Below are 18,764 nucleotides of genomic sequence, written 5' to 3' on the forward strand. Positions count from 1 at the left end.
AATTTAAGGGCTTTATTGGCATGGAAACATATCTTAACATTGCCAAAGCAAGTGAAGTAGATAATATACAAAAGTTAAAGAAACAATAAAAATTAACAGTAAACATTACAATCACAGAAGTTCCAAAAGAATAAAGACGTTACAAATGTCATGTGTATATATACAGTGTTGTAATGATGTGCAAATAGTAAAAAAGGGAAAATAAATAAACAAATATGGGTTGTATTTACAATGCTGTTTGTTCTTCACTGATTGCCCTTTTCTTGTGGCAACGGGTCACAAATATTGCTGCTGTGATGGCACACTGTGGTATTTCACCCAGTAGATATGGGAGTATATCAAAATTGGGATTGTTTTCAAATTCTTTGTGGATCTGTGTAATCTGAGGGAAATATGTGTCTCTAATATGGTCATACATTTGGCAGGAGGTTAGGAAGTGCAGCTCAGTTTCCACCTCATTTTGTGGGCAGTGTGCACATTTGTGGGCAGTGTGCACATCTTCTCTTGAGAGCCAGGTCTGCCTACGGTGGCCTTTCAATAGCAAGACTATGCTCACTGAGTCTGTACATAGTCAAAGCTTTCCTTAAGGTTGGGTCAGTCACAGTGGTCAGGTATTCTGCCACTGTACTCTCTGTTTAGGGCCAAATAGCATTCCAGTTTGCTCAGTTTTTTTTTGTTATTTCTTTTCAATGTGTCAAGTAATTATCTTTCTGTTTTCTCATAATTTGGTTGGGTCTAATTGTGTTGCTGTCCTCTCTCTCTAGTCAACAGCAGTTGAGGAAGTGTCAGTCAGAGCTCAACATACAGGTGAAACAGAGCAGTTGTCTCATCCAGGAGAAAGTGCCCTTCAATGACACCAGTGAGTACTAGGTCACTATGCAACATTTCACTGACTCCTGATCATGTTCATTAGGAACCAAGTGGAAGACAACAGGCTGAAACAGTGAGGGACTACCTGGATGGGTCCAATAAGAACTGCTCATTTGTTGTTTTCTGTTGCGGTGTGTGCTCTAATGAACACAACCTTGTTGAAACATCACTGATTGTGAATTATTTGAGAGCACATGTACGTGTATATACTACTAATGTTAGTGAATTACATATCTTGTTGAATAATGCCATATTACACTTAAAGACATGCTCCGAAATGTTGGCGACTAAGTATTTTTTTTTAAACCTCCCGCTTTGAGCTGGATTTGTCAATGTGTAGTTCATACATGCGTAATCTATACTGAACAAAAAATATAGACGCAACAATTTCAACAGTTTGCTGCGTTAGAGTTCACATAAGGAACTCAGTCCTTTGAAATAAATTAGTTAGGCCCTAATCTATGGCATTCACATGACTGGGTGGGGGCTCAGCCATGGGTGGGCCTGGTAGGACATAGGCCCATCCACTTGGGAGCCAGGCCTACCCACTGGGGAGTATGGCACAGCCAATTAGAATGGGTTTTTCCCCACAAAAGGGTTTTATTACAGACAGAAATACTCCTCAGTTTCATCAGCTGTCTGGGTGGATGGTCTCAGATGATCCCGCTGGTGAAGAAGCCGGATGTGGAGGTTTTGGGCTGGCGTGGTTACACGTGTTCTGCAGTTGTGAGGCCGGTTGGACGTAGTGCCAAATTCTCTAAAACGACCGTGGAGCTGGCTTATGGTAGAGAATTGAACATTAAATTCTCTGGCAACAGCTCTGATGGACATTCCTGCTGTCAGCATGCCAATTGCACGCTTCCTCAAGACATCTGGTGTTTATATGACAAAACTGCACATTTTACAGTGTTGTCCCCAGCACAAGGTGCGCCTGTGTAACAATCATGCTGTTTAATCAGCTTCTTGATATGCTACACCTGTCAGGTGGATGGATTATCTTGGCAAAGGTGAAATGCTCTCAAACAGAGAATTTGAGAGAAATAAGCTTTCTGTGCGTATGGACAATTTCTGGAATCTTTTATTTAAGCTCATGAAACATGGGACCAACACTTTACATGTTGCGTTTATATTTTTGTTCAGTATCTGAGCAGAATTACTGTCTAACCTCAGTTAACCTTTAAATCCCTAGTTTGAAAGCGACTGTTAACTGGAAGATGTGCAGCGTCATTTTCACTACATTTTCCCCACGTGGACTAGCCCCCTAGCAATTCGATTTCTAGCCGATGAGCTTCAGCCCCTCGCCATTTTGAGTGACAACTAGCAAGATGCACACACAGCAGAGAGAGAGCAATGACGTGGTGCAAATCTGTTCATGTGACGAAGTACACCATTTTCTGGGACCATTTTTGGCTCGTGAGCGCTACTTCCAGAACTAAAAAGTATCCAAAAGTACTGGAGAATCTCTTTAACATCTATCTCACTGATGCTGTAGGAAGAGGCACACTGAAGCACTGCCTAATGCGTCATGCTATGACACAGAGGCTATGTTCAAGTCCAACGCTAGAGCCCTGTTCTCCTCTCTGCTCAGTGTCCTGGTTAGATGGAAGATGGCTTACTTAGTCCTTATAAAAATGCTATATGAAGTACAGTGCTATGACATGCCATCATTCGGTGCATTAAACTGCTGTAAGTCAGAAAGTAAATCATTTCAACTTTTTTGTCACCCTGAAATCTCTCCTTTAAATTTCCCTCCCTTTTTCTCCAGAATTCAGTGACTTCAACAGCCTCAATGTTCCACCACACAACAGAAGACACCAGGTGAGAGGAAGCCCTATAGTAATATCCAGTATTATTCAATTCTGTCCTTGCATTTTATAGAACAGTTGGTGCTCGAACCTCCATTGTCAGCGTGAATATGTGGTCCAGAGTTTTGGTAGTAATCTCTCTCTATGTCCTCTCCTCCAGTTGAAGGCCCGAGACGTGGCTGGTCAGGCCCTAGGCTTCGTCCAGGAACTAGTGGCGGCTCTGTTAAACTTCCACTCCTACACAGAGCAGAGGGTGCACATCTACCCCCTGGATTCCTCTATCGAACCCATCTCACCACTCAACCAGAAGGTGAGGACACACACAATATCTCCGCCCCGACATCCTTTAAAGGGACCAACAGCAGTTAGTACATACATTTTTGGATATACCTATTGGTTCTTGCTTAGTTCAACTGTCGTACCCCATCAGAACCCAGAGTATAAGCTTGTTTACTCAAATGTTTGTAAACAAACACTACATAGCCTCAGAACATGATTAAAACTATAACGTTGATATCATGGATGACCAGTCCTTGCATCTGTAGCTCTGTCTATGAATTTGAGTTGTTACCTTTCTCCAGACCCTCCCTCAGCTTTTTACCCAATTAGGGGCGGGGAGAAAGCTTTGTTTATACTGCTGATTTGCTGCTTTAAACATATTACATGTTAAAATGTTTAGTCCTTTAGCAGATGTTCTTATCCAAAATGACTTACAATATGTGCTTTTGTCTGAAGTAGGTAAGATGTTCTCTTCTCCCCAGTTCTCCCAGTATCTACATGAGAATGCAGCCTATGTGCGCCCCCTGGAGGAAGGACTAGTGCAACTACACCAGAGCATCACAGAGGACACAGTAACAGTACTGGAGACTGTGGGGAAACTGAAGGACTTTGCTGATCATTTCACATCCTACACCCACTATCTGCAGAAGATTCTACCATACCAGCTCAAAAGGTCAGTACTCATTACATTGTGTGTGTGTGTGTGTATTTACATCTAACGGAGTGGGTGGGTATTTTCCTCCTCATCCTCCTCTATTCTCCCCCCAGTCTGGAGGAAGAGTGCAGGGCTTCTTTGTGTACCTCCTCTCTCATCTCTAAGAACCAGGAGCTGCAGAGTGGCATGAAGAGAATCACGTCAGTGTTCGACAAACTACACAGCTACATCATCCTACTGACCTTACCTAGTGAGTTGTATCATTCTACTGGCCTTACATAGTGAATTATACCATCCCATTGGCCTTACCTAGGGAGTTACAGTGTCTTCAGAAAGGATTCACACCCCTTGATTTATTCCACATTTTGTTGTGTTACAGGCTGAATTTAAAATGGATTACATTTAGATTTCTTGTCACTGGCCTACACACACTACCCCGTAATGTCAAAGTGGAATTATGTTTTTAAACAGTTTTATAAATTAATTAAAAATGAAAAGCTGAAATGTGAGTCAATAAGTATTCAAGCTAGAGTTCGACCGATTATGATTTTTCAACAACGATACCGATTTCGACTATTGGAAGACCCCCCCAAAAAATGTAACCATTTTTTAAATATATATTTGTAATAATGACAATTACAACAATGCTGAATGAACTTATTTTACCTTAATATAATACATCAATAAAATCAATTTAGTCTCATAAATAATGAAACATGTTCAATTTGATTTAAATAATGCAAAACAAAGTGTTGGAGAAGAAAGTAAAAGTGCAATATGTGCCATGTAAAAAAAGCTCATGTTTAAGTTCCTTGCTCAGAACATATGAAAGCTGCTGGTTCTTTTTAACATGAGTCTTCAATATTCCCAGGTAAGAAGTTTTAGGTTGTAGTTAATATAGGACTATTTCTCTCTATACGATTTGTATTTCATATACCTTTGACTATTGGATGTTCTTATAGGTACTTTAGTATTGCCAGCCTAATCTCGGGAGTTGATTGGCTTGAAGTAATAAACAGCTCAATGTTTGAAGCACAGCGAAGAGCTGCTGGCAAATGCACGAAAGTGCTGTTTGAATGAATGCTTACGAGCCTGCTGCTGCCTACCACCGCTCAGTCAGACTGCTCTATCAAATCATAGACTTAATTATAATATAATAACACACAGAAATACAAGCCTCAGGTCATTAATATGGTCAAATTCGGAAACTATCATTTCGAAAACAAAACATTTATTATTTCAGTGAAATACGGAACCGTTCTGTATTTTATCTAACGGGTGGCATCCCTAAGTCTAAATATTGCTGTTACGTTGCACAACCTTCAATGTTATGTCATAATTATGTACACTTCTGGCAAATTTAATTACCGTCTTTGTTAGGAAGAAATGGTCTTCACACAGTTCGCAACGAGCCAGGCGGCCCAAACTGCTGCATATACCCTGACTCTGTTTGCAAGAGAAGTGACACAATTTCCCTAGTTAAAATAAATTCATGTTAGCAGGCAATATTAACTAAATATGAAGGTTTAAAAATATATACTTGTGTATTGATTTTATAGAAAGGCATTGATGTTTATGGTTAGGTACACATTGGTGCAACGACAGTGCTTTTTTCGCGAATGCGCTTGTTAAATCACCCGTTTGGCGAAGTAGGCTATGATTCAATGACAAATTAACAGGCACCGCATCGATTATATGCAACGCAGGACAAGCTAGATAAACTAGATATATCATCAACCATGTGTAGTTAACTAGTGATTATGTTAAGATTGATAGTTTTTTATAAGATACGTTTAATGCTAGCTAGCACCTTACCTTGGCTCCATGCTGCACTCGCATAACAGGTAGTCAGCCTGCCACGCAGTCTCCTCGTGGAGTGCAATGTAATCAGCCATAATCAGTGTCCAAAAATGCCGATTACTGATTGTTATGAAAACTTCAAATCGGCCCAAATGAATTGGTCGACCTCTAATTCAAGCCCTTTGTTATGGCAAGTCTAAATAAGTTACGGAGTAAACGTTTACTTAACAAATCACTTAATATGTTGCATGGACTCCCTCTGTGTGCAATAGTAATTCAAAAATCATGTTAAAAACTATTATCTCATCTCTGTATCCCACACATACAATTATTTGTAAGGTCCCTCAGTCGAGCAGTGAATTTGTAACACAGATTCAACCACAAAGACTAGGTAGGTTCTCCAATGCCTCGCAAAGAAGGGCACCTATTGGTAGATGGGTTAAAAAAAATAAAGAGCAGACATTGAATATCCCTTTGATAATGATGAAGTTATTAATTACACTTTAGATGGAGTATCAGTACACCCAGTCACTACAAGGATACAGGCATCCTTCATAACTCAGCTCACAACACCATTATCCCAGAAGCCCTAGACCCACTCCAATTTGCATACCGCACCAACAGATCCACAGATGATGCAATCTCTTGCACTACACTCCACACTGCCCTTTCACACCTGGACAAAAGGAACACCTACGTGAGAATGCTTTTCATTGACTACAGCTCAGCGTTCAACACCATAGTGCCCTCAAAGCTCATCAATAAGCTAAGGACCCTGGGACTAAACACCTCCCTCTCCAACTGGATACAGGACTTCCTGACGGGCCACCCCCAGGTGGTAAAGGGAGGTAACAACACAGCCGCCACGCTGATCCTCAACACGGGCCCCTCAGTGGTGCGTTCTCAGTCATCTTCCTGTACTCCCTGTTCACTCATGACTGCAAGGCCAGGCACGACTCCAACACCATCATTAAGTTTCTGATGACACAACAGTGGTAGGCCTGCTCACTGACAACGATGAGACAGCCTATAGGGAGGTCAGAGAACTGGTCATGTGGTGCCTGGACAACAACCTCTCCCTCAACGTGATCAAGACAAAGGAGATGATCGTGGACTACAGGAAAAGAAGGACCGATCATGCCCCCATTCTCATCGACGGGGCTGTAGTGGAGCAGGTTAAGAGCTTCAAGTTCCTTGGTGTCCACATCACCAACAAACTAACATGATCCAAGCACACCAAGACAGTCGTGAAGAGGGCACGACAAAACCTATTCCCCCTCAGGAGACTGAAAAGAATTGGCTTGGGTCCGGAGATCCTCAAAAGGTTCTACAGCTGCAACATCGAGAGCATCCTGACTGGTTGCATCACTGCCTGGAATGGCAACTGCTCGGCTTCCGACCGCAAGGCACTACAGAGGGTAGTGAGTACGGCTCAGTACATCACCGGGGCCAAGCTTCCAGCCATGCAGGACCTCTATACCAGGGGGTGTCACAGGAAGACCCTAAAAATGGTCAGCATCCAGCCACCCTAATCATAGACTGTTCTCTCTGCTTCCGCATGGCAAGCGGTAAACAGCTTCTACCCCCAAGCCATAAGACTCCTGAACATCTAATCAAATGGCAACCAGGTCTATTTGCATAGCCCCCCCCCCCCCCCCCCCACCCTCTTCTACGCTGCTGCTTCTCTCTGTTATTACCTATGCATAGTCACTTTAATAACTCTACGTACATATTACCTCAGTTACTTCGACTCCGGTGCCCCCTGCACATTGACTCTGTACCGGTACCCCCATGTATATAGCCCCGCTATTGTTATGTACTGCTGCTCTTTAATTATTTGTTATTCTTATTGCTTACTTTTTTTGTATTTTCTTAACTGCATTGTTGGTTAAGGGCTTGTAAGTAAGCGTTTCACTAAAGGTCTACACCTGTTGTATTTGGCGCACATGACATAACACTTGATTTGATTAAATTAATTGTTTTCCTCAGTCTACAAACAATGCCCCATAATGACAAAGTGAAAACAGGTTTTCAGACATTTTTGCAAATGTATTAATAAAAGCTGAAATACCTTGTTTACGAAAGTATTCAGACCCTTTGCTATGAGACTTGAAATTGAGCTCAGGTGCATCATGTTTCCATTGATCATCCTTGAAATGTTTCTATAACTTGATTGTAGTCTACCTGTGGTAAATTCAATTGATTGGACATGATTTAGAAAGGCACACACCTGTCTATAGAAGGTCCCACAGTTGACAGTGCATATTGTTGGGTTCGGTTCCTTGTTCCTTGTCAATCATTGGCTTATTGGTGAAATCAGCAGTCAGACAATATCTTTAAGTAAATAAATCAAACCTTTTATTAATGCAATTGCAGACAGAAGTTGACAACGGTAACACAGCACCTATGTTTCAAAGTAAGTTTTGCAAAATAAAACAGGTCAAAGTTGCTTTAATATGCTTGCAGTCAACCCCTAGTTATGTAACTGCCTATGTCAACACCTTCTACTCATGAGACCAAGCCGATGCATATACAGTTATACAAACTTGCAGGAGAAAACAGTCCAAGCCCTGACTTGTCTCATCTATTAACTCCCCTGTATCTATGTATCTCTTAGCCTTGAGGTGCTTTCTCACAGACACCCTGTTTTGACTGCAATGGCTCACACATCTGCTCAGACCGTTTCTTATAAGAGGCAGAGACTAGAAAATTAACTGTGGAACAGTATTAAACCTTATAATGCATATATTGCTAATCTGTGGTCCAGGACCCTGTAAATGTAGTGGGGGAGGGTCTTATAGCACTTCCCTTTCTATTAATACAACATAAGCATAATCATTTATTACAATATAGCAATCATTTGGTGCAGCCCCTATCATGACCCAAAGGTGACCCCCATCAATATCAGAGCAAAAACCAAGCCATGGGGTTGAAGGAATTGTCCATAGTGCTCCGAGACGACAGGATTGTGTTGAAGATACAAACATTTCTGCATCATTGAAGGACCCCAAGAACACAGTGGCTTCCATCATTCATAAATGGAAGAAGTTTGGAACCACCAAGACTCTTCCTAGAGCTGGCTGCCCGGCTAAACTGAGCAATCGGGGGAGAAGGACCTGTCACTCTGACAGAGCTCTAGAGTTCCTCTGTGGAAATGGGAGTACCTTCCATAAGGACAACCATCTCTGCAGTACTCCACCAATCAGGCCTTAATGGTAGTGGCCAGACGGAAGCCACTCCTGAGTAAAAGGTACATGACAACCTGCTTGGAGTTTGCCAAAAGACACCTAAACTCTCTCAGACCATGAGAAACAAGATTCTCTGGTTTGATGAAACCAATATTGAACTCTTTGGCCTGAATGCCAAGCGTCACGGCTGCAGGAAACCTGGCACCATCCCTACGGTGAAGCATGGTGGCAGCATCATGCTGTGTAATGTTTTTCAGCAGCAGGGACTGGGAGACTAGTCAGGATCAAGGGAAAGATTAACAGAGCAAAGTACAGAGATCCTTGATGAAAACCTGCTCCAGAGGGCTCAGGACCCCAGACTGGGTGAAGGTCCACCTTTCAACAGAACAACGACGCTAAGCACACAGCCAAGACAACACAGCAGTGGCTTCGGGACAAGTCTCTGAATGTCCTTGAGTGGCCCAGTCTGCCCGGACTTGAACCCGATCGAACATCTCTGGAGTGACCTGAAAATAGCTGGCCGCAACGCTCCCCATCCAACCTGACATCTTGAGAGGTTCTGCAGAGAAGAATGTGAGAAACACCCCAAATACAGGTGTGCCAAGCTTGTAGTGTCATTCTCAAGAAGACTCGAGGCTGTAATCGCTGCCAAAGGTGCTTCAACAAAGTACTGAGTAAGGGGTCTGAATGTAAATGTGATTATATATTTACAGTTGAAGTCGGAAGTTTACATACACTTAGGTTGGAGTCATTAACTTGTTTTTCAACCACTCCACAAATTTCTTGTTAACAAACTATAGTTTTGGCAAGTCGATTAGGACATCTACTTTGTGCATGACACAAGTAATTTTTCCAACAATTGTTTACAGACAGATTGTCACTTATAATTCACTGTATCCCACTGTATCCAGTGGGTCAGAAGTTTACATACACTAAGTTGACTGTGCCTTTTAAACAGCTTGGAAATTTCCCAAAAATGATGTAATGGCTTTAGAAGCTTCTGATAGGCTAATTGACATTTGAGTCAATTGGAGGTGTACCTGTGGCTGTATTTCAAGACCTACCTTCAAGCTCAGTGCCTCTTTGCTTGACATCATGGGGAAATCAAAATAAATCAGCCAAGACCTCAGAAAAAGCCTAAAAATGGCTTAAGGACAGCAAAGTCAAGGTATTGGAGTGGCCATCACAAAGCCCTGACCTCAATCCTATAGAACATTTGTGGGCAGATCTGAAAAAACGTGTGCGAGCAAGGAGGCCTACAAACCTGACTCGGTTACATCAGCTCTGTCAGGAGGAATGGGCCAAAATTCAGCCAACTTATTGTGGGAAGCTTGTGGAAGGCTACCCAAAACGTTTGACCCAAGTTAAACAATTTAAAGGCAATGCTACCAAATACTAATTGAGTGTATGTAAACTTCTGACTCACTGGGAATGTGATGAAAGAAATAAAAGCTGAAATAAATCATTCTCTCTACTATTATTCTGACATTTCACATTCTGAAAATAAAGTGGTGATCCTAACTGACCTAAGACGGGGAATATTTACTAGGATTAAATGTCAGGAATTGTGAAACTGAGTTTAAATGTATTTGGCTAAGGTGTATGTAAACTTCCGACTTCAAATGTGAGTATTTGCAAAAATGTTTAAACCTGTTTTTGCTTTGCCATTATGGGGTATTGTGTGTAGATTGATGAGGGGAAAAAACAATGTAATCCATTTTAGAATAAGGCTGTAACGCAACAAGGTGGACAAAGTGAATTTCCGAATGCACTGTATATCATCTTACTGGCCTTAAGAAGTGAGTAGGGTTGAACTGGAGGAAAATAATTTGCTGTGTCTTGTATACGATCTTGAATAATGTATTTGTAATGTATAGCCTTGATAACTAACCTGTTTGACAAACTGAGTAGCTACTGTCTGTAGGACGAGAAGGGGAAGATCCTTTCCTATTGAGTGATGGGGGACTAAAGGAGAGAGAGGATTCAGAAGGGTTGGGGTAAGGCAGCAGACTCATTTCAGTTTCCCTCTGACAAAGTAATGGTCTAGAGGAAGCTGGGCTGAGTTGGGGTAATTTCCTCTAGACCCTACTGGGTCTGATATTACAGTTTCAGGTTGGAAGTTGGGTATAGACGGTAGTTATTTTTATTTTATTTAACTAGGCAAGTCAGTTAAGAATTTGCTCTTATTTACAATGACGGCCAAACCCGGACGACGCTGGGTCAATTGTGCGCTGCCTTATGATACTCCCAATCACGGTCAGATGTACTACGTCCTGGATTCGAACCAGGTACTATAGTGACGCCTCTTGCACTGAGATGCAGTGGCTTAGACCGTTGCGCTACTCAGGAGTAATGTTTCAAATTGTTTTCCAGGTGTTCGACACGACGCCATGCCCCAGAGCAGTTCCTCTGCTGTCTTCACACAGCTGGCTGCCTGTCTACACAGTCTTCACGATGCCGTCAAAGGTGAATTATTACTTTTTTTTTACTATAAAATATGACTTCTAATTGGTGTTTTTGTAGACTAATGTTCAAGCCACTCCTTCCAAATCAAAGTTTATTGGTTGCGTACACAGTTAAGCAGATGTTATAATGGGTGCACCGAGATAGATATCTATCTATCTTCAGAAATGTTCGATTGAGTTCAAGTCCGGTGTCTGGCTGGGTCCCTCAAGGACATTCAGAGACGTTTCCCAAAACCACTCCTACATTGTCTTGGCAGTGTGCTTAGGCTCGTTGTCCTGTTGGAAGGTGAACCTTCACCCCAGTCTGAGGTCCTGAGCCCTCTGGAGCACATTTTTGTCAAGGATCTCTCTGTACTTTGCTCTGTTCATCTTTGCCTCTATCCTGACTAGTCTCCCAGTCTCTGCTGATGCTGCTACTACCATGCTTCACCGTAGGGATGGTGCCAGGTTTTCTGCAGCCGTAACGCTTGGCATTCAGGGCAAATAGTTCAATCTTGGTTTCATCAAACCAGAGAATCTTATTTCTCATGGTCAGAGTCTTTAGGTGCCTTTTGGCAAACTCCAAGTGGGCCATCATGTGCCTTTTACTGATGAGTGGCTTCAATCTGGCCACTCTACCATAAAGGCCAGTTTGGTGGAGTGCTGCAGAGATGGTTGTCCTTCTGGAAGGTTCCCCCATCTCCGCAGAGGAACTCTGGGTTCTTGGTCATCTCCTTGACCAAGGCCCTTCTCCCCCGATTGCTCAGTTTGGCCAGACAGCCAGCTCCAGGAAGAGTCTTGGTAGTTCCAAACTTATTCCATTTAAAAATGGGAGACAGTCAGTTCTTGGGGTCCTTCAATGCTGCAGAAATGTCTTGGTACCCTTCCCCAGATCTGTGCCTTGACACAATCCTGTCTCGGAGCTCAATTCCTTCGACCTCATGCCTTGGTTTTTGCACTGACATGCACTGTCAACTGTGGGACATTACGTAGACAGGTGTGTGCCTTTCCAAATCATGTCCAATCAATTGACTTTACCACAGGTGGACTCCAATCAAGTTATAGAAACATCTCAAGGATGATCAATAAAAACAGGATGCATCTGAGCTCAATTTCGAGTCTTATAGCAAAGGGTCTGAATACTTATGTATATAAGGTATTCTGTTTTATTAATTTTAATACATTTGCAAACATTAATAATAACCTGTTTTCGCATTGTCATTATGTGGTATTGTGTGTAGATTGCTGAGAATTGTATATTTATTTATTTTTAAATCCATTTTAGAATAAGGCTGTAACTCAAGGGGTCTGAATACTTTCCGAAGGCGCTGTGTGTTTAAGCTAAGTCTCTGGCTCTCTCTCTCTCTCCTCTATATAGAGATGTCTAAGCACTACAGCCAGAAGGCCGGTCTGGAACAGCAGTTGCCTACAGTCACTCAGAAGCTCTGCACCACTAATGAGTGTCTGCTGGCTTCCCTGGGCATGCTCACCAACAGCACCGACAAGGTAGGACCATGTACCACTATTCAGTTAGACCAGCGAGATGCTGGGTGTGCCCACCAACAGCACTGGCAAGTTAATACTTAGCAGATAGACAATGTTATCCAAACCAACTAACAGCACTGACAATAAGTGTCTGCTGGCATCACTGATCATCACTAGTTATCATAACCATAAAGTCATAAACCCTCCCTATTTCTAAAATGTGATTTTAAACCTAACCATAACCACACTGCTAACCTTATGCCTAACCTTAAAGCAATACTTCAGGATTTTGGCAATGAAGCCCTTTATCTTCTCCAGAGTCAGATGAACTCATGGATACCATTTCCATATCTCTGCGTGCATGATTTTGCCTGTGCTTAGCTCCGTTCTATTTATTTTTTTATCTTGAAAAACTCCCCAGTCCTTAACAATTACAAGCTTACCCATAACATGGTGCAGCCACCACTATGCTTGAAAATGTGGATTATGGTACTTGGTAATGTGTTATTGGATTTGCCCCAAACATACAACACTTGGTATTTAGGACAAAAAGTGAATTGCTTTGCCACATTTTAGGCAGTATTATTTTAGTGCCTTTGCAAACAAGATACTACTTCTGGAATATTTATATTATGTACAGGCTTCCTTTTTCACCAGCTCTATTAGGTTAGTATTGTGGTATAACTACAATGTGGATCCATCCTCAGTTTTCTCCTATCACAGCCATTGAACTCTGTTACTGTTTTAAAGTCATCATTGCCCTCATGGTGAAATCCCTGAGCGGTTTCCTTCCTCTCTGGCAACTGAGTTAGGAAGGACGCCTGTATCTTTGCAGTGACTGGGTGTATTGATACACCATCCAAAGTGTTATTATTAACTGTATGTACAGTGCTTTCGGAAAGTATTCTGACCCCTTGACTTTTTCCACATTTTGTTGTGTTGCAGCCTGAATTAAAAATGGATACAATTTAGATTTGTTTTACTGACCTACACACTACACCCCATAATGCCAAAGTGGAATTATGTTTTTAAACGTTACAAATAAATAAAAAATAAAAAGCTGGAATGTCTTGAGTCAATGAGTATTCAGACCCTTTGCTGTGAATCTTGAAATTGAGCTAAGCTGCATCCTGTTTCCATTGATCATCCTTGAGATGTTTCCACAACTTGATTGTAGTCCACCTGTGGTAAATTCAATTGATTGGACATGATTTGGAAAGGCACACACCTGTCTATATAAGGTCCCACAGTTGACAGTGCATGTCAGAGCAAAAACCAAGCCATGAGGTTGAAGGAATTGTCTGTTGAGCTCCGGGGCAGGATTGTGTCAAGGCACAGATCTGGGAAGGGTTCCAAAAAATGTCTGCAGCATTGAAGGTCCCCAAGAACACAGTGGCCTCCATCATTCTTAAATGGATTACGTTTGGAACCACCAAGACTCTTCCTAGAGCTGTCCTCCAGGCCAAACTGAGCAATTGGGGGAGAAGGGCCTTGGTTAGGGAGGTGACCAAGAACCCAATGGTCACTGACAGCTCTGGAATTCCTCTGTGGAGATGGCGGAACCTTTCAAAAGGACAACCATCTCTGCAGCACTCCACCAATCAGGCATTTATGGTAGTGGTCAAATGGAAGCCACTCCTCAGTAAAAGGCCCATGATAGCCCGTTTGGAGTTTGACAAAAAGCACCTAAAGGACTTTCAAACCATGAGAAACAAGATTCTCTGGTCTGAGGAAACCAAGACTGAACTCTTTGTCCTGAATGCCAAGCGTCAGGTCTGGAGGAAACCTGGCACCATCCCTACGGTGAAGTATGGTGGTGGCAGCATCATTCTGTGGGAATGTTTTTCAGCGGCAGGGAATGGGAGACTAGTCAGGATCAAGGGAAAGATGTACCGAGCAAATAACGGAGATCCTTGATGAAAACCTGCTCCAGAGGGCTCAGGACCCCAGACTGGGGAGAAGGTTAAAGAACATGGTAAAGAACAGCTAGCCGCTCGAGAGCACCCTTATCTGCCGATTTGTATAAATTACACCTCCGTAATCGAGCATGGGTAGGAGTGTCCCATCTGAATCAGGGTTAGTTTGGCAGCTGGGATGAAAGAGGAGCGATTTGCGATAGAGGAAACCAAGTCAAGATTTAACTTTAGCCTGCAGCTTTGATATGTGCTGAGAGGACAGCGCACCGTCTAGCCATTCTCTCAAGTACTTGTATGAGGTGACTACCTCAAGCTCTAAACCCTCAGAGGTAGTAATAACACCTGTGGGAGAGGGGTATTTTTCTTACCAAACCACGACCTTCATTTTGGAGGTGTTCAGAACAAGGTTAAGGGCAGAGAAAGCTTGTTGGACACTAAGAAAGCTTTGTTGTAGAGCATTTAACACAAAATCCGGGGAGGGGCCAACTGAGTATAAGACTCATCTGCTTATAAATGGATGAGAGAACTTCCTACTGCCTGAGCTATGTTGTTGATGTCAATTGAGAAGAGCATGGGGCCTAGGATCGAGTCTTGGGGTACCCCCATGGTGACAGGCAGTGGCTGAGACAGCAGATGTGACTTTATACATTGCACTCTTTGAGAGAGGCAGAGGCAGTTTTCAAACCAGCCCAAAGACACTTCAGAGACACCAATACTCCTTAGCTGGCCCACAAGAATGGAATGGTCAACTGTATCAAAAGCTTTGGCCAAGTCAATAAAAATAGCAGCACAACATTGCTTAGAATCAAGGGCAATGGTGACATAATTGAGTAGCTTTGAGGTTGCAAAGGATCAGCTTGATCTCCCCGTTTTTAAATAAAGGATGCACCGTGGCTGCCTTACAAGCAATGGGAACCTCCCCAGAGAAGAGACATGTTACAAAGGTCAGAGATGGGGGGGCTGCAACCTTAAAGAAGAAAGGATCTAAACCCCCTGACACAGATGTCAATGTTTTTTTTGGGTTCAAGTTTAAAGGAGCTCCTTTAGCACCTCAGACTCAGTGACTGCCTGCAGGGAGAGACTTTGTAGTGGTAAAAGAGGGAGGAGCATCGGGGCTAGTCGCATTAGATGAGGAAATGTTAGATGGGCAAGGAGGCATGGCTGAGTCAAAGTAATCCTGACTTAATGAAGTGGTGATGAAAGAGCACAGTCATGTGCTCCTTGTCAGTAATAACCACATCAACATTAAGGGACATGGGCAGCTGTGAGAAGGTTTTTTTTTGTCCAGGTCTTTAACTGTTTTCCAGAACTTCTTGGGGTTAGACCCACAGAGAGCGAACTTCTCCTTAAAGTAACTAACTTTGGCCTTTCGGATAGCCTGAGTGCACTAATTTCTCATTTGGCTGAACAAGAGTGAGTCAGCCAGAGTATGCATGTTTTTACTTATTTTCTTTATGGGGGCATGTTTGTTAACAATACCACTGAAAGTATGTATGTATGTGTATGTATGTATAAGCGTCTTCGACAGAGCGGATGAAGCTGATTCTATTCCAATTTACAGAGGCCAGTTTATGAAGGGCTTGCTCATTTAAAGTTTTTTAGCAAGCGTCTGACATATCAGCACCGGTCGTTTCACTGAGCAGCCATTACGAACGCAGGCTGGTTAACAGTGATCACCAAGGTCATTACAGAAAACACCATACTAATACCCATCAGAATTATTTAAGGATAACATCAAGGAGAGTAGCCTTTTCTGGGTGTTTGTAGTCATATTGCATCGTTTCCAAGATGGCGTAGTAGTCGGACGTCTGTTTTGTCCAGTGTATATATCGTTTTCTTCGTATACATTTTTCATCTCAATTTCCATCTACGGACTGAACATACTCTCTTGCAACCCACCTCAGCCAATGTGGTACTGATCTGCTGTTTTATATACTTTAGAACCGGAACCCCCATCAGAAGCTAACTAGCTAGTAGTCAGTTAGCCACTGCTAGCGGTCATCACGTTAACTCGGACATCAGCCAGCCTCAGCCCGGTCAATTCCTGCCAGTCTGCACAGCGAGATATCAACCCAGAGTATATCGGACTGCTTTTTCTCTAACACATCTCCGCATTCCTACCGCAAGCACTGAACCTTTTACACCAGATCATCACAGCTAGCTAGCTACTATCTGAGTGGCTACTCCTGGCTAACGTCTCTGTCCCGAAGCAAGCACCAGTTAGCCTGGAGCTAGCCTCAAGCTAGGCCCATCTCCCAGCTAGCCAAAGAGGTCCACCGGCCCAATTCTTGGGCTGCAATACCTCTTTTGCCAATTGGCCTGGACCCTTTGCTGTTGACCAGGAGCCCCGCCAATCCATCACAACTGGTCTGCCGCCGTAAATGTCCGAGAGGATTGCAACAGGCTGTTCCGTTGCGACGTCCCCCTGAGGCCCACCTGCTAGCCCCGGCCTGCTAGCTGTCTGAATCGCCGTGTCTCCAGCTCGCCTAGCTACTCACTAGACCCTATGATCACTCGGCTACACATGCCTCTCCCTAATGTCAATATGCCTCGTCTATTGCTGTTTTGGTTAGTGATTGTCTTATTTCACTGTAGAGCCTCCAGCCCTGCTCAATATGCCTTAGCTAGCCCTTTTGTTCCACCCCCCCATACATGCAGTGACCTCAACTGGCTTAAATGGCACCTCTATAAACAAAACCTCTCATCGTCACTCAATGCCTAGGTTTACCTCCACTGTACTCACATCCTACCATACCCATGTCTGTACATTATGCCTTGGATCTATTCTTCCGCGCCCAGAAATCTGCTCCTTTTAGTCTCTGTCCCGAACACACTCGACGACCAGTTCTTATAGCCTTTAGTCGTACCCTTATCCTACTCCTCCTCTGTTCCTCTGGTGATGTCGAGGTTAACCCAGGCCCTGTAGCCCCCAGAATCACTCCCATTTCCCAGGCACTCTCATTTGTTTACTTCTGTAACCGGAAAAGCCTTGGTTTCGTGCTTGTTAACATTAGAAGCCTCCTCCCTAAGTTTGTTTTATTCACTGCTTTAGCACACTCCGCCAACCCGGATGTCCTAGCCGTGTCTGAATCCTGGCTAAGGAAGGCCACCAAAAATCCAGAAATTTCCATCCCTAACTATAACATTTTCCGACAAGATAGAACTGCCAAAGGGGGTGGAGTTGCAATCTACTGCAGAGTTCTGTCATACTATCCAGGTCTGTGCCCAAACAATGCGAGCTTCTACTTTTAAAAATCCACCTTTCCAGAAACAAGTCTCAAACCATTGCCACTTGTTATAGACCCCCTTCAGCCCCCAGCTGTGCCCTGGACACCATATGTGAAATGATCGCCTCGCCCCCCCCCCCCCCCCCCCCCCCCCCCCCATCTTCAGAGTACTTGCTGTAAGGTGACCTAAACTGGGACATGCTGAACACCCCGGCCGTCCTACAATCTAAGCAAGGAACCCTAAATCCATAACCATGGGCACCCTCTTAGATATCATCCTGACCAACTTGCCCTCTAAATACACCTCTGCTGTCTTCAACCAGGATCTCAGCGATCACTGCCTAATTGCCTGCGTGCGTAAATGGTCCGCGGTTGAACGACCACCCCTCATCACTGTCAAACGCTCCCTAAAACACTTCAGTGAGCAGGCCTTTCTAATCGACCTGGCCGGTGTATCCTAGAAGGATATTGACATCATCCCTTCAATAGAGGACGCCTGTTTTTTCTTCAAAAGTGCTTTCCTCACCATCTTAAATAAGCATGCCTCACTCAAAAAATGTAGAACTAAGAACAGATATAGCCCTTGGTTCACCCCAGACTTGACTGCCCTTGACCAGCACAAAAACATCCTGTGGCTTTCTGCATTTGCATCGAATAGCCCCCGCAATACGTGGTCAGTTAGGAAAGCTAAGGCTCGCTTTTTCAAACAGAAATTTGCTTCCTGTAGCACGAATTCCAAAATGTTTTGGGGCACTAAAGTCCATGGAGAATAAGAGCACCCCCTCCCAGCTGCTCACTGCACTGAAGTTAAGAAACATTGTCAGCACTGATAAAACTACAATAATCGATAGTTTCAATAAGCATTTTTCTACCGCTGGCCATGCTTCCCACCTGGATACCAAGATTGGATTGGAAAGCTGCCGTGGTCATCCCCCTCTTCAAAGGGGGATACACTCTTGACCCAAACGGCTATAGACCTATATCCATCCTGCCCTGCCTTTATAAAATCTTCGAAAGCCGAGTCAACAAACAGATAACCGACCATTTTGAATCACACCTTCTCCATTATGCAATGTGGTTTCCGAGCTGGTCATG

The 18,764-nt window shown here is 43.4% G+C and overlaps 1 protein-coding gene across 1 annotated transcript in view; it reads left to right on the top strand.

Annotated features, from left to right (window-relative positions):
* Positions 1-18,764, top strand: part of LOC106611138 (protein phosphatase 1 regulatory subunit 21) — a 52,772-nt gene that overhangs the window by 5,021 nt on the left and 28,987 nt on the right. The window contains exons 7-13 of the mRNA XM_045724875.2: positions 765-859; positions 2,636-2,688; positions 2,836-2,985; positions 3,437-3,627; positions 3,723-3,859; positions 10,971-11,063; positions 12,420-12,547. Of these exons, the coding sequence (XP_045580831.1) occupies positions 765-859; positions 2,636-2,688; positions 2,836-2,985; positions 3,437-3,627; positions 3,723-3,859; positions 10,971-11,063; positions 12,420-12,547 (847 nt within the window). The remainder of the gene's footprint in view (positions 1-764; positions 860-2,635; positions 2,689-2,835; positions 2,986-3,436; positions 3,628-3,722; positions 3,860-10,970; positions 11,064-12,419; positions 12,548-18,764) is intronic.

This window comes from Salmo salar, chromosome 01 (assembly GCF_965601325.2).
Source record: "Salmo salar chromosome 01, fSalSal1, whole genome shotgun sequence".
In the NCBI taxonomy this organism is placed as follows: Eukaryota; Metazoa; Chordata; class Actinopteri; order Salmoniformes; family Salmonidae; genus Salmo; species Salmo salar.